Source organism: Clinocottus analis, unplaced genomic scaffold (genome assembly GCF_023055335.1).
Source record: "Clinocottus analis isolate CAN_PGR_092001 unplaced genomic scaffold, fCliAna1.0.p SCAF_7, whole genome shotgun sequence".
Taxonomy (NCBI): Eukaryota; Metazoa; Chordata; class Actinopteri; order Perciformes; family Cottidae; genus Clinocottus; species Clinocottus analis.
In genome coordinates, this window is record NW_027176229.1 from 13141756 (window position 1) to 13158420 (window position 16665).

At 40.7% G+C, this 16665-nt stretch overlaps 1 protein-coding gene across 7 annotated transcripts in view; it reads left to right on the plus strand.

Moving 5' to 3' along the window:
- Positions 1–15531, plus strand: part of trpm3 (transient receptor potential cation channel, subfamily M, member 3) — a 121540-nt gene extending 106009 nt beyond the window's left edge. For 3 of the 7 annotated variants that reach the window (XM_068566730.1, XM_068566731.1, XM_068566732.1), the window contains 10 exons: positions 2421–2624; positions 5193–5333; positions 7023–7151; positions 7662–7913; positions 8813–8987; positions 9343–9471; positions 11080–11230; positions 11802–11995; positions 12133–12265; positions 12392–15531. In XM_068566730.1, the coding sequence (XP_068422831.1) occupies positions 2421–2624; positions 5193–5333; positions 7023–7151; positions 7662–7913; positions 8813–8987; positions 9343–9471; positions 11080–11230; positions 11802–11995; positions 12133–12265; positions 12392–14006 (3123 nt within the window). In that variant the 3' untranslated portion in view covers positions 14007–15531. The remainder of the gene's footprint in view (positions 1–2420; positions 2625–5192; positions 5334–7022; positions 7152–7661; positions 7914–8812; positions 8988–9342; positions 9472–11079; positions 11231–11801; positions 11996–12132; positions 12266–12391) is intronic. The other 4 variants (XM_068566733.1, XM_068566734.1, XM_068566735.1 and 1 more) reach the window with 2 other exon arrangements.
- Positions 15532–16665: the final 1134 nt, after the last annotated feature.

Genomic DNA, 16665 nt, shown 5'->3' on the forward strand with positions numbered 1-16665 from the left:
ATGAACATTTGTACATTGCTTTGGACATAATATGCATATGTTAAAAGCGGAGGTCACCCAGTATCAGCTTACTACAAATGTGTAATTACATGTGTTGGCAGATAAGTCTCGAGAAATTGCAGTATGAAATTCCTATTATGCTATGTACGATCCAAACTGTACAGGTGGAAAAATGACAGTAGACACCAGTCTGGCAGCTTGGCCATAATGACTCATACCCAAAAATGTTCTTCACATTTTGTGTACACTGAACTGAAGAGGTCAGCAGACTCGGTCTGTTTAAAATTATGTTCTACCAAAAATAGATTTTAAATCCTGCATTTTGGTTGATATCAGAAATGTATTCAATATCTGAATCTGTGTTTTTTCAGTCACTAAAGTCTCTCTTGGTGTTTCAAGCCTAAAAGATATAACACTACTAATGATAATGCACTTTTCAAAACAGATGTCACAATGTGCTTCACAAGCCAATTAGAGCAAATCAGTAAAATGTGATTAGACATATATATATATATATATATATATATATATATATATATATATATATATATATATATATATGTATATATATATATATATATATATATATATATATATATATATGTATATATATATATATATATATATATATATATAGATAGATAGATAGATATACATATACATATACATATATCTATATCTATATATATAGTACGCAGTTCAGTTCATTCAAAGAGACCAACGGAATGAGGAATAAGGGATGAATGTGTCTTTACGTAGGTAAAAAAAAGTTCAACCTCAAGTGTCTTATGATACAGTCAAGTTATCTTGAGGCGAAAGGGAAGTGGAGGAGGATTCGCCAGAGGAAAGAGAAACATTGAGCTTGTGTCGGGCACGGTTGCCCTTCTGTTTGAACTTCCACCACAACTTCATTTATAATCCTAAATAGTATTCTTTTAAGCCAAAAAGGACAGAATAACTGACCTTAATTACTTATTCAAAAACCTTGAAATTGGGTCCCACGTATTATATATGGCGGCTTGTGCAGTAAACGTCCCTTTGAGACAAGGGGAGAGGTTTCAGTAAAGACTGGTGGTGGACTTTTGAGCAATTCTTGCTCATGTGGGTCTTCTAGACGTCTGGCGGGACGGTGATAGGAGGCAGCTGCTCAGATCAGAGAGGTTAGAGTTATTTATAATGAAGAGTTGCCCTGGGAGTTGCTAAAGGGAAGGCTGAGTTCACACTCATTCATACATAGAGTGAGACAGGATGATGGGTCTGGCTGGCTAGCGTCATAGAGCAGGGCAGACACAGTGCTTTAAGTGTGGTTTGGCCTTTGCAGCAGGGAGTGAGAGAGTGCACTGCTAAAGCAAGCTCATTGGAGCAGAAAGACATTGGGAAACCACGAGTGGAACAAACAAGATTTGGTGCCCCCAGGAGTTTATGATATAAAGCAAATAACATTGTCAAACTGTTGTCAAGATAATGTGTGCACATTTCTGAGTTGTAGTTGTTGTAGTTGTGAGGTCAGCCATGTTCTAGCTTCCAACACGCTAACTCATATCAGAACATAACTGAAGCCTACAGATTGACTATGAATTGCAAAGATGAGTACATTGATTACTTCCCACATTAATAAGTATAACACATTAATGTTGTCTTTGCTTTGGAAATGAGAAATCTATTTATTTATTTATCAATTTTGAGAAATCAATTTATGTCTTGTGGTTTAAATTATATTTATCACCACCTCCTTCACCCCGAAACCATCCTTGTCATATATTCAAAAAATGTGTCATCTGAATTTACTGATAGCTATGTTGTGAAGTTATGACATTAGCTGTCAATTTTCATACTTCAGAAACGTATGTCAATTTAAATTGCTTACATTTACGTTTAGGTTTGAGCCAGTAGTCGCTGTAATGAAAACAGCTTAACTTCACTCTTAAAATATTCAACTGCTTCCAGTAAAAAAAAGTCAAATTACACTACAATACATTACTTCTCTTTCCCTGTTCTTCACCTTCCCACTGTGTTGAAATCCTCTTTGTTGCTGTTCATGTTTGATTGGCTTTGTATCTGGAGTGTTTAAAGCATGCCTGCCTCCTTCATCAGCTGTGTGTCCCTCTCATACATTGTGGCAGCAAAGCTCCTGTGCTTCCTGTCTGGACTAATGATTTTATAATTGACTTCAACAATGAGAACACTTGCTTGGTTATTGTAAATACCAAAGCTTTCCGCCGGGGCATGATGGAGAGATGATCTTGTGGGTATATTTTCATTATGTGAGTTTCAATTATGTGTGTTGCAGGCCAACTATGAAGGTTGGTTTGTTGGAGACTCTCTGTTTCCTAATTTCCACACCGCAACTAACGAAACTGTACACCTTTATCTCAACCTCCCTTCCTCCTCCTTCACTTTCTGTCTTCCTCATCACCCAGGTAATCTTAGGGCTGCTTCTGCCGCCATCCATCCTGAGTCTGGAGTTCAAGAACAAAGACGAGATGTCCTACATGCCTCAGGATCAGGAGGCCTACCTGCAGGAGAAGGAGGAGGAAGAGCCTGAGAAACCAGTCAAGGAGAAGGAGGAGGAAGACATGGAGTTCACAGTAAGATCTTACTGTGAGGCGCAGTACAACTCCGTGGTGAGAGAACCCACCTCAGCCCTGCATCTCAGAATTTATTCACATATTCAAACTTTAGACAATACACACTTGCTTTGTTGAGGACTATAAAACTGATTATTGAACACATAGCCCAGATACTGTGTCCTTTGTAAATATTTCTTGTGGACCAGTTTTATGTTTTTTTTTTATCGACAATGGCATGTCGATACGCACACAAACAGGCACGCAGTTCTCTACACACACATACTTGTTTCTCTATTCGGGCTAACTGGACCCTTCCAGCCAAATAGACCTTTCCTGTTTCTTGTCGTCTCAGAGACATGGTCGTGGAGTTGTAGCGTCTCAGTCTGTCGCCGCTTGTGGGTTCCCTCGTGTATGTTCCTTCTTCCATCTCTTCTATTTCTCTCTACCTTTCCTACGGTCCCCCTTGTTCTCTGTCCAGCACTCTCTTTGCTCCTTTATATCTTTAGCTTTCCGCTCCCTCTCTCTCTCTCTCGAGCTCTTTTTCTCTTTCTCCCTCTCTCCAAGCTCAGTTCTGATTGAGGTATAGTACTGTATGTTAGCCGATTGCTGCCCCTCACTTTCCCATCATGATGATGGCTTGCTGCAGCATACCACTCAGCATGTCGGCTGCTGAGCATGGGAGGCCCAGGCTTTTGCATTATATAACCATGTCCGCCTGCTGCTGCAGAGCTTAAATCATGCAGAGTCTGAGCACCTTCTCCCGGCTCACAGTGGAAGAGTTGGTCCATCTGCATAGACATGGATGTACAGCAGGATTAGGACGCGTTGCATTTCAATCCAATCCATTTTGGAGTGGATATGAAGATCCAATTTGTGTGTTAAAGGAAGACTGGTATTTGAACACAATTTTAAGACAGAAATTGGATCTAAGGTTGTTCCATAAAATGATTGAACTGAAGTTGAACGCCCCTCAGCACCCCTGTACATACCTTCCATCTGCATTGAGCACAGCTAGTAAGCCAGCGCAAATGAGCCATTTTACACATGCAGTCCTTGAGGCACAGTGGTGTTAAACAAAGGACCCTACTGTCAGGGAATGCAGTTGCAATGAGCCCCTTACTGTTGCCCTGGCTTCTGACTGTACAAATGCACCTTCAGATACTTATGAATCACACAAAGATTCATACAGATGTACACAGACTGCTACACCACAGAGGGAGATTGTATTGTTTTATCCTCAGATGCTTTAGATAAACCACATTGTGATGATTGTTATAGCTTGTATGATAGCTTTTGCCCACCTGCTGATCGGATAATGTGCATGTTCAGTACACACTGGCATCCAAATATTTTCACTCTGAAGGCCCCGTCTGTATGTGCCTTTGACAAAACTAAAGGCTGTATATGTTTTACATATTTGGAGAAAAAAAAAAATTGAAATCCATTGATTCCTTATTTAAGGCAATTTCTAAGTGATGGTTATATCACTATTGTACCTATTCAGTGGCCTGGAAACTTCAACCAACTCCTCATCATATATTTAAAATATTTTGACAACATTTCAGACGTTTTATCTTTGCCCAGGTTTACGACTGCCATACAAAGGCAGAGTGCAATAACTACACAGTTAAGTTGTGAAGGGTTTAAAGTTTTCAGAATGGACGGCAAACTGTGGCTGCCCACAAGCTATCTTTTACTTTATCCAGCCCTCATACTTCCGTTAAGCTGTCTAGTTCGTCCTCTTTCTATGGCAAAGAGTGCAGTAAATGTTGCGACGAGTCCTACCCGTGCACAGTTTACCAATCCAGACTGCAGTAACTGCAAACTGGACAATTTATAGAACCACAGGCAATAGCAGTAACTAGACAGCCAAAGTGCAGATATTGTGTGTTTGGTTTTTAGGTCCGCTTTGAAGTTACTGCTCAAAATACTGTTTTCACAGAAATTACACACTCAACTTTTACCAAATAGGTAGCTACTGCATTCTGCCTTTTTAGAGCAGTATATATAGACCACCTTTTTACATATACAATACAATTCCTTGAATGAACTCCCTCAGAGGTCTGGTGTTGCTTTGACATAAAGACCATGACCCATAAAAACAGTGGGCTCCGAACCCTCTCTCATGGATAAGAAAATGTGTCACAGATTTAAATGAAATATCTATGTCTTATCTTTTTCTTTTTCTGTCTTCTTTCTGTCATTATTGTGTCTCTCTTCTGTCTCTTAACTGTTGTCTGAGACACAATCCATGAGTGTCTGTCTGCGTCATACTGCGTTACCAGTCTTCACCCAACACTCCACCTCAAACACACATTTCACATTTTGGAATGATGACATTGCCTGTGCTTGCTTCTTTGATTATGATATTAAAACTGTGTCGTAGCCATAATGTAACCCTCTTCCCTGTCTCCTTTTTCCTTTGTTATTTGACTCTTCCCATCCCACCTCCTCCCTTTCACACACTTGTCTTTTTTGCTGTCCTCTCTGCATCTTCCCCACTCATCCTGCTCTGTCTTTCCAATCCATCACGCGTCCCTCTTCCCACTCTTTGATTCCCTTTATCCCTCACACTTTTCACTCCTTCCTCCCTCGCTCTATGTGCTGTTTGCATTCCTCCAGGCAATGCTGGGTAAGGTAACCACAGAGACATCCAGAAAGAAGGATGTTGAGGAGGTTCAGAAACGCCACCGCCTCATCCCCTTGGGACGCAAGATCTACGAGTTCTACAACGCTCCAATTGTCAAGTTCTGGTTCCATACGGTCAGTGTCGGCTCCTACAACACCACCTACGTGTTCAGCTTCCTGTTGGCAGTGTTAGTGCTCACTGTAATTCTGCAACGGCATTAATTGCTGGTTCCCTGCTGTTCGCTTGTCCTACCATAGTGCCTCTATTTTTATTATCCTCCTCTTCTACCCTGTTATTACGCAGCTTTACTGGGGTGAGAAAGTTTAATGTGAGAGAGATAGGGATATCGATGGAAGCAACAGAGCAAGAAAAGTACATGCCAGTGAAAGGGATTGAAGATCAAATAAGGAGATGCTGTACTAACAGTGGAAAAACACAGAAATATCTTGAGTCGTGGCATATTGCCACTAAATTAAAGTAAATATTACTTGATTTGAAGTTGAATTTTAGAGGGTTTGCATGGTTGTCTTAACATCTTTCTGTACAACTCTGTTCATCTGGATTCTGTAAGATGTCTTTGAAGAATGTGTGTAGCTTGTGTTTTATACAGTATCTGCCTGTGAGCGCATGTGTAATGTTTGATGTAAGCTGATCTTTTGTCTCTCATATCCCGTCCTGAGCTCCTTCAATTTGCTCGCCCAGTGAACAGCTCTTAACATCACCAGCAGGGATTTCACTGTTTATTCATCCTGAGAAAATATTTTGACTGCTTTTTGTTTCATCCCATTTTCTCTTCCCTCGCTATTTACTCTCCCCCTCCGCCCACCCCTACCCCTTCTCTTCCCCCTGCCCCTTAGGTTAAAGAATAATATTGGTCTGTGAATGTCATCACTGCTGCTGCACTCGTAGAACAGATGCTGGGTTTTCTCAGGGTCGAAATGTGATCTTTACCTCATTACCAGATCTGTGTTTAAACTTGTCCTCCACAATGGAGGGCTGCCCTGTTGAAAGTAATATTACTCAAACTTATCACGCTCACCAACTGTGCATGTGGGACGGATTGACAGTCCCGGTCACAAATTATTAAAACCACTTTACCTGCAAACTTTACTGAAATACTTGATTTAGGCATGGCCTAAAGGAGACACCATGCCTAGTTTGCTTTTAGTTACTTCATCATTTAAATATGTCAAACCTTCTTGTTTTAGTACCAAATGTAAAAGTAGTAACAGTTTTGCGTGGCTGTTAAATTCTCTCTTGAATGTATTTGATGCAGTTTAAATGGTCTCGGAGGATAACCCCAATTGCTGAAACAAAAAGGTCAAATATCTGATTAAAAACTAGTAATGTCAGGCGCTTTGAATGAGAAAAACATATAAAATGGATTGTTAATTTACTTGTGTCAGATCATCAAGGCCTGTTGACAAATAGGTTTGCATTATAATAAGATTGTTTTTATCTATATGCGCAAATATGTGCAGGAACAATTAGAAGTGAACAGTTGACATGGATTTAAATAGATATAGTCGCAGGAGACACGTAACGGGCAGTTTCAGGCCAGGTTTGGAGGAATAGCAATCAAGTGTCTTGACATCAAATGTCTATCATATCTGAAAAAACGCATTAAAGAGAGATGTAATGAACGTCAATCGTGAACGAAATAACCGTTTAATTTGAACAGTCACAGAAACCCTTTAAGCTAGTTAATTTGTCTAAAACTTCATTGATTTGCAATTTTCTATTGTGGAAAAAGCCAGAAACACCAGCACATAACCATGAATGTGCCCCTGCTGATTTCCCTCTGCTGTGTTGTTTTTACATAGTTGGCCTACGTTGGCTACCTGATGTTGTTCAACTACATTGTCCTGGTAAAGATGGACCTGTGGCCCTGTCCTCAAGAGTGGATTGTCATCGCTTACATCTTCACCAACGGCATTGAGAAAATGAGAGAGGTAGAACAGATCCTGTGCACCAGCATCCATCACTATTTTAAACACACATAAACTACATAGTGAATTATACATGGACATAGTGATCAAAGTGTGTCACCATAATGTCGACTGTGGTTAAATTTGGAGGGGGGGGGGGGGGGGGAGAAGAAGGCAAAACACACAGATTGGAAGAAAAAAAAGTAATAGAAAATTCAGGTATGTGGCTATATGGGACGAGTTCAGCCTCATTCTGTGGCTGTGTTTGTACTGTAAGTGTAAGAAATACATTAATCATTATGGCACATCATTCTCTGCTGCACAACAATGCTGCCTCAGAAGCCCTGATAGGTGAACTCATACTGCCCTCCTATGGTGGACATGTCGTATTGCATTTATATTCTTCTTTTCCAATAATTTCAATTTTCCCTTTCAATTTCTACTTTTCTGAACACATCGTTTCATCATTCCTGCATGTAATCATTCTCATCTTGCTCTCCTTTCTCAAATAATTTCCCTCCAACCCTCTTCTAGATCCTGATGTCAGAGCCAGGGAAGTTGTTACAGAAAGTGAAGGTGTGGCTTCAAGAGTACTGGAACATCACAGACCTCATGGCCATTCTCATATTCTCTATCGGCATGGTTCTGCGTCTCCAGGAGCCACCGCTTATGAGCTACGGGCGGGTCATCTATTGCGTCAACATCATCTATTGGTACATCCGGCTGCTGGACATCTTTGGGGTCAACAAGTACCTAGGTCCCTATGTGATGATGATTGGCAAGATGGTGAGAGGAGGCAGGGGTGGCGTATTGTGTGTCCGTATGTGTCTTTTCTATCTACAACGTTTCTCATTTTTCTTTTACCCATTATATGTTATACATTTATGTCAGATTGTTCAACTTTCAGATCACTCCTCTGCATGATCCATGCTGATTACACAAGTTTACTAGGTCCCAGGATTGCAAGGGTTTAATTTGTATGTGGTGTACAGGCTTGGTCCTAATAGAGCTTCTGTGCCTCTCAAGCTCATTGTTTGATCTCAAAGAGCCTCTGATGCATACATGAGGACAAAAATGAAGAAGGGATCAAAGGCTCAAATTTGTCTGATGATCAACTGTCTTTGACATGGGCTGTGTACCACAGAACATAATGCCTTTTTGATATGAAAATCAGCTCTACGTGAGTGGGGTGAGCTGGGGTGAGCTGGGGTGGATGGTTATTGGAGAGGTGGGGGGGGGGGGGTGACTTCGTAATGACTTCGTAAGATATTTGGCATATGTGATGTTGCAGCACCATAAACAGATTTGAGGTCAAAGCAGTTCAGAAAACAATGTAATTGTAAAAGAAAAATTAAATACCACCATAAAGTCTGGAATGTTATAATTCTGTCATAAAGCTAAACTTTGTGTGCGCCCCATGATTTGATTAAAGTAATAATTTAGCCTGCAAGTGTGACTATATCTTAAGACAATGCATATCACACTTAATCGAAAACTAAACTCAGACTAATGTAACAGAGGTCAGTGGACTGCTCTCTTCATTTTAGCCATTCCTTCTCTTTTATCCTTCTTTCTTTCTATCAGCATTCTTACTAACTGCTCCCCATGTGTGTCTCTTCTCAAACCACTCACGCTTTCCTTTCTCTCTTTGACGGTCCTCCTTTACTCCCCCCTCCCTCTGTCAGATGATCGACATGATGTATTTTGTGATCATCATGTTGGTGGTGCTGATGAGTTTTGGGGTGGCGCGTCAGGCCATCCTCAACCCTAATGAAGACCCATCCTGGATGCTAGCTAGGAACATCTTCTTCATGCCTTACTGGATGATCTACGGAGAGGTGTTTGCCGACCAGATTGACCGTAAGTTTAGGGCCAGAATGTCACAGCTTTTCAATAAACAAATAACATGAAATTTATAAGTGGAAAATTCTTTACATATTATGCCTCGGCAGTATTTTTGGTCAAGTTGCTCAATTTCTTACATTACTCTTTACTGTCAGTTTTTCCTGATCTTTTTTGTCTCTACGTTATTTGACATCATGTAGACAGACTAATAATTGACTCAATAAAGTGTCTGTGAGAAAATGTCTTGAGAGTGAGAGTGCGTTTGTGTGATGTTCTTTTTGTATGGTTGTGTATATGATGGTGTGTTCAGAATGTGAGGAGTGGCCCAAAGAGAAGAGATCTGAAATAATGTTTTCGTTCTTTGTTTCAGATATGCATAGTAGGAAGTTAAAGCACAGGCTGAATGAAAAACTCCTTCTGGCCGACAATTACTTACGAACTTACGGAACCTGGCGTAGTAGTGGTCCATCCCACAATGCCCAGTGCAGTCAAAACCCCAGTAAATCAATAAATATAGACCTCAATTTAATCACATCTACCTAACCCACCTCTCCTTCATCATCCTCACTACCACCATGTCATGCCCACTCCTACCACTAGAGGCCACTTGAGACAAAAGTGTGCATGCAGCTCCACAGCTCTGAGGTTAAAGTTGCCCTCTTATGTTTGGTATCTTGGGTCATCTACTAATTCTAAACAGCATATTATACCAGAAGCTTGTTTAAGACAATGTAGGTTGACTAAGGCTTCCTTTCATATCTAAATATTTGATTGACCAACTAGTAGCTTGACCTAAGGTTATTCTTTGTAAGCAACTTTACCCTTCCTAATTTTGGCACTGGCTGACAAATGGCACTGTTACGTGGCAATAGCACTTTTCAAATGTCTTTAAATATTTTATACCTTTTGTTTTTGGTCAGTAATTACATCAAGAGGAACTGTCAAAGTGTAAAAGTATGATATTCCCTTGATCTTACTTCTACTCATTTTGTTCCTTGACTTTCAAATGAAGTGACCCTGCCATGTTAACGCCGTCTGTCATGTAAACCATATCACCCTCCTTTTTTTATGCTGACTCAGCTTCTCCGTGGAGCAATTACAACATTGCAAAAATATTTCTACTAATATAGGCAACATTTAATAGGCGCATTGACATTTACATATAAATACCACACCATGCACAAATATACACATACGTACACACAGATACACCACAATATATAGATCAGCCACCTTTCATCATCTGTAATCTGTTTTTTCACGTGGTTCAGTTGTCAGAGTTTTTTATCAAAATTTTTGAGGGTGAAAATTTTAATTCTAGAAAAAAATTACTTCAGTTCTCTGTCTTTGGGCTGCATTGTGTGAAACAATTGAACATCAAGCAATGATGAGCATGACTAGAATGAATCTCAAAGGCAAACAAACTACGAACAAATGCTGAATGTTCCCCAGATAAGCCACAGCAACTGAACCATCACAGATGGAAAAAACATACTGTGTACCTTAAATACATTTCAAACGATTCAAAGCAATCAATCATTATTGAATGAAGCTATGGCACACATATGTGACAATATATTTTAAACATCTTTTGCATGTTTGAATATATTGGGAACACAAATTGTGATGAGACATGTTTAATGCATTTTTTTTGTGTATATTTTGTTTTCAGATGCACATTTTCAAACATGAGCCTCAACCATTAAAGTGTCCACGCTTTCCAGTCCCCTCTATAAGAAGCATAAAGAAAAATTATGCTTCTTGTTTGTTTGTTTTTTTTGCAAAACATGTGGTTTATGTTTTGTGTCTGCTTGTCTCTTTGTTTTTATTATTGTTGTCTTGTAAAGTATTGTGTAGTATGTGCTTGAATGTATTATGTTTTATTTGTTTTACTTTGCTTAGGTTTCATTAAGTTTCATTTTTTAATACGTTGTTGTTGTTGTTTTGTACTATATACTTTGTCTTTAGTTTATGTTGCGTGTCCGCATGTTTTTGTAGTTTGTTGTGCATATACAAATTTCTACAGAAATGTTGATGATGGCTTCAAGTCTCTATCTCATAGTGTACCTTGTATTAACTTGTATTTGTTTTTTGTGGCGGTGTGCAGCCCCCTGCGGGCAGAACATCACCACAGAGGATGGGGGGGTGGTGGCGCTGCCTCCCTGTAAAACCGGTGCCTGGATTGTCCCAGCCATCATGGCCTGCTACCTGCTGGTGGCCAACATACTGCTCGTCAACCTGCTCATAGCTGTGTTCAAGTATGTAAACAATCATTTGAGCTTTTCCACACTTTGGCAGCTCGATAATATAAATAATGTATCTCTTTCCTCCAGCATTAGTGCAAAAACAGCAATTTGTGTTTGGGCTTCTGGTTAGCCACAGTCATTTGAGGCTGATTGCAAATTGTATTAACATAATGGGATGGTGCTTCGTTTTGCAGAGACATTATCAAGCTAATTGTGCCTGTGAATAAACCATGTTGAAAAAATGATCATCCTCTTCGACACGTTTGTCGGGGTAATTATCACAATGGGGAAAAAACAATTGATACATTGAAGGTTTGATCTCATGACACATTAAGGCAGCCATTTATCATGGTGCCTGGTGCATTTAGTTTTGTTTCCATATACTCTCTGTGTCCAAACTTGTATCTGCAGTCCAGCAGAATGCTCAGTGAAGGAGTCGATCATTTAATCAATCTGTATACTAGCAGGACAGGTCGTGATCTTCATGCCACTGATGACTTGATTTAATTCATTTTAGCTTTCAGTAGTTGTAATATTTCTTCACTGATGTGACATTTTTGTGTGTCATTGTCTGTCATTATAGCAATACATTCTTCGAGGTGAAGTCGATATCCAACCAGGTTTGGAAATTCCAGCGCTACCAGCTCATTATGACCTTCCATGAGCGCCCAGTCCTTCCTCCACCCCTCATCATCTTCAGTCACATAACTATGGTCCTTAAGCATCTGTGTTGTCGCTGGCGCAAGCATGACGACGACGAGAGGGACTATGGACTAAGTGAGTGGCAAATAAACACTAGCAAGCGTGATCAAATTTAGATTTTGGATTCAATTTGAAATATTATTATACTATGAATTCAAAAATGATATTTGATACTGAAACATAATCACTGACTCAAACTCCTTCATCCGCAGAACTTTTCATCACAGAGGATGAGCTGAAGAAAGTCCACGACTTTGAGGAGCAATGCATAGAAGAGTACTTCAGAGAGAAAGACGACCGATTCCACTCCTCTAACGACGAGCGGATCAGAGTCACTTCTGAAAGGTCGGTGATGGCTGCATAGAAAACCTCTGTCATTCTACATTAAATTGCCAGCCTAAGGCAAATTAATTTACAAATCTCTGCGATGCTTTTAATGTCTTTTATTTTCTTTCTGTTCTACTCCATCAGGGTGGAGAATATGGCAATGCGTCTGGAGGAAGTCAATGAAAGGGAACACTTCATGAAGGCCTCGCTGCAGACCGTTGACATTCGTCTGGCCCAAATGGAGGAGCTGATTGGTCGCATTGCTGTAGCACTGGAGCGTGTGACAGGTGTTGAGCGTGGGGAGGTCAACAAAGTACGTTCCCGGACTTCATCTGACTGCACAGACTCTGCATATATCCTCCGCCAGGGTGAGTGCCCAGAAGCAGCATACATCCTCCGTCAAAGCAGCTTTAACAGCACTGAAGGGAATGCCTACCGTCTGCAGGAGGCGCTGGAGGGAGCAGCTGAGGGCTCCATGTCCCCTCCATCTCCAACAGGCACAGCTGCAAGAACAAGGAGTCACTCATTTTATGTCGGGCGTGGTGGCGAACGTGCAAGTGGAGCTGAACGAGCCGAGAGCTTCTTCAAAGAACGCTCACTTAGTCTCCATCGAGCCAACAGCTCACAATCAGTGTCCTCAGGTGTCGCCCCCAAGGAGTCTAAGCCCCTCCCCCTGGCAACGCTGTCGGTCTCCCAGCAACACCGTCCATCATCATGCATTGATATCTATGTCTCAACATCTGAGGAGGTAGGGCCTGCGGAGGCCTTTCTGAATCCTCTTCGAATGGTCCCACCGCTCCACAGAGACTGCTCGCTGCAGTCAGATATCATGGAGACGGTGCTGCCGGGAGGCCGGGACTTCGGCAGCGCTGCCACCAGCGGTATGGGCGATAGGCACTCGGAGGGCGGATTAGGCAGCAGTGGAACAGCTGGAGCCATGTTTGACGACAGTGCAGCGGCTGATTTGTCATTGTGCTCGGCCCACCTCTTACCAGACACCACTTTACCTCCTTGGGACATGGAACCATCCCCACCTCCGTCAGCAGGGCTGCTTGAGCGCTCTAAGAGCAGCCGCTACCTCTCTACGACGGGCACAGCGTTCTTGGATGAGCCCCCCCTGGTTAAGTCACACAGCCTCATGTTCACACCAAGAGGCTGCTACAGTGGACTGGGGGCAGGAGTCCAGGTAAAAGCTGCAGAGTACACCAGCATCACTGACTGCATCGATACACGCTGTGTCTCAGCTCCATACACTCCTGCAGAACGCTCACACTCTCCCGGAGGATCCACCTCATTCCCTTTTGATAAGCCGTCAGACATTGCTTCCTCTCATCCAGAGAGAGAGGCAGAGCTTAGCCACACAGAGTCTGAGCCAGATGACCCTGACGACCTGATTCCAGCCCCTGACACCCCTCGCCTGGGGGGCCTAGGTGGGCCCAGTGGGGCCCCTTTCTGTTCACCCTTCTCCAGGCTAGAGCGAGCAAACAGCTGCTCCTCAGATGACTCCCATCCTTCCCTCACACTGGCCCCTCCACAACGGAAGAGCCTGTCGGTGAGTGAGAGGATGGAGAGGGGACCGGGTCTGGGGGCAGACAGGGGGCCTGGGCCAGGAGGCCGGGGACTGGCAGGAACCAGAAACCCCTTCCTCAGGAGCAAGTCTGGTGCACGGCCTGACACAGCCAAGACTGACAGCCTCTCAATGAGGAAGCTGGCCACTCCGTCGGCTTTCCGCAGCTTTGATAGACAAAACTACACGTGACAAGAACACTGGTCGGCACAATCACACACTGATAAGACCAGGGAGGAAAGCTGAAAGGGCAAAAGTGAAAGCAGGGTGAAGTTGCCCAGATATGCTAATCTGGACCAGATCTACTGTTTTTTTTTTCACTTTCGTTTTAGGTTAGAAAAGTTTAATCATAGTCAGTGCGGGAGGGCAACTTTACCCTGGATTAGGTGTCAGGTGGAACAAGATGGGAGACGTAGGGGTTCCTACTGTACACCAGTCAAAAACAAAGAGCTATAAATCTAGAATAGTTTTTTCCTCCTCTTGTAGCTAAGTAACTCTCAATGGGGTGTTATGGCAATGAAAGATGTATTTGTACTGTATGTCTTCAACTCACCACTTTTACGTCAAGTAGACATCACATCACTGTGTTACATCACATATCAACCACTTAGGTCAAAGTATACTGCCACTCCTCGCTGCATTAGATGGTAGAAACTGTCAAGTCTGAGAGACAAAGAGAGAGGAGAAAGAAAGAAAAAACAAAACTTTCGCTTTAAATACATTATTCTCTCTTCATATAATCCTTACTCCACTCTGTATCACCCCAGCACTAGCAAACTAGCTTACATTTCTGGCTGCTTCATAAACGAATCAGAGAAGTGTATTGGTACCATCGACAACTGTTTCTTCTCTTGGTTGCACTGGAAATGATTGCTGTAACATGGCAACAACTTACCTCTGGATACACAAATACACCTTTCAAATAATCAATATATTTATCTCTTTTTTCAAAGGTATATCAAATTTGCCTTTCGTTGTTTTGCGTTTTGTAGCATAATCTATCTACCAAACTGTTTCTTTTGTCAGTCTAGCTAGAAAAAGAAAGCAGTGTTTGAAGATGTCAAAAGGTCATGAACCTATCACAAGTCTCCAGCTTTGGCTGTCAAGTGTCAGCAGTCTGTGCCTGCTGTAAAAACTGGGTTTTATTAGCCATGTGATGATAGTGAAAAAGTAGAAGTATCAGCAACATGTGAGAAAGAATGTGATATGAAGAGATCCAGTGTTTTACAACTGATGTTGAGGGTAAATACATACATGCACTGTCAGTGAAGTCTTACATGATACTAGAAAATAAACTCTGGTTTAGGCCTGATCCCTGAGAGCTTTAACAAGTGCAATTGCAAAAACAAAATGGGGACAAGAGGGCACTATGAGCCTATTTCAGAAGCAATGCTTGCTGGGTGAATCTGATGAGAACCTTCTTTGCCTGCACCTGACACCAAAAATCCATACACTCAATAAATCATTGCTCTCTTATAGCCCAGCCCTCCTCCTTCAGGTTTTCAGTGGCATTATGTTGCAATGGTTTTACATCCACCTATACCTAATGGATCCGTCCTTCATGTTATCAATAACTGTCATTCATTTGCTTTTCTCCTTTATTTTATTAATTGCATTCAAAGCCAGACATTGCAAAAGGAGACTGTAATAGAAAGCAATCGCCAAATGATTAAGCCCATTATGAATCATATACAGGTCCAGTAAGGTTCCTAAAGAAAGAGCTAATTTATGAATTTATCTCAATATATATATATATATATATATATATATATATATATATATATATATATATATATATATATATATATATATATATATATATGCATTCTAGTTGAAATATAAGAAATGTGCATTTTAAGTGGCATGGAGGACTTGGGGTTATTATTATTATTATTATTAAAAGATGAACGCCAGAACAGTGTTTAAGAAAGTTCTAATTTTTTATTGTGATGGAAAAAGTCTTGCAGGAGGAAGATATCATTCTCTGTTGGCTTTTTAAGATAAGATACATGAAATTAATAGAATTCTTACAATTTTTTTTTATGTTTGTTTTATATTTCCTCACGATTACAATTCAGTTCAATCATGTTGAATTTATTTTCAGATTGATTATATCGCTTGACATTTTCTTGCTACTTATTGATGATTACAGTAAATGCCTGTTTGAATTACAAAATCAATATTTATATCTTCTCAGTGATATTTTTGTCAAATTTTAAGTATTTTCTAATTAAGCTTTTAAATTTAATAAAAAGATGACCATCGACATGCACTAAATGCTGATGTATTATATTATTTATTAAATATAGAGTTGTCTGATACACTGTACATGCAATCATATTTAAAATACTTAAAGTAGTTTTATTGTATGTTTTATCAAGCAGCTTATGATACTTTTCTAATGTAAAGTTGACATGGCAATACACAGTTGCCAGTATACCAAACGTAGGGTGCCTTTTGGGCAGGGGTGGACTATGTGGGGACTGAAGTGAATCAGAAATCTTTGAAATGTCTCATTATTTTGTTTTTTTCCCCAATCATGGAGCCCCTAATATCTGTGATTATTTTCAACATGTGACTTGAATCCACTCATTGACCTTTGTTGCGCTCTTCAAATGCATCTGATGTACAGCTGGGGGGATGTTGATATTGCTAGACTGTACAATTGCTTGTGTGGACATTTAAATCCACTGAAAAATATAGAAATATATAATTGAAAATAATAGTTTTATTGCTGAAAAAAAAAATCTATTTGCACATAAATCTGAAACATAAGGGTGAGAATATAGCATGAATTTGTATAATTTGACTTATCTCTGTATCATAACCCAATCAGTTTGATGATCCCCAC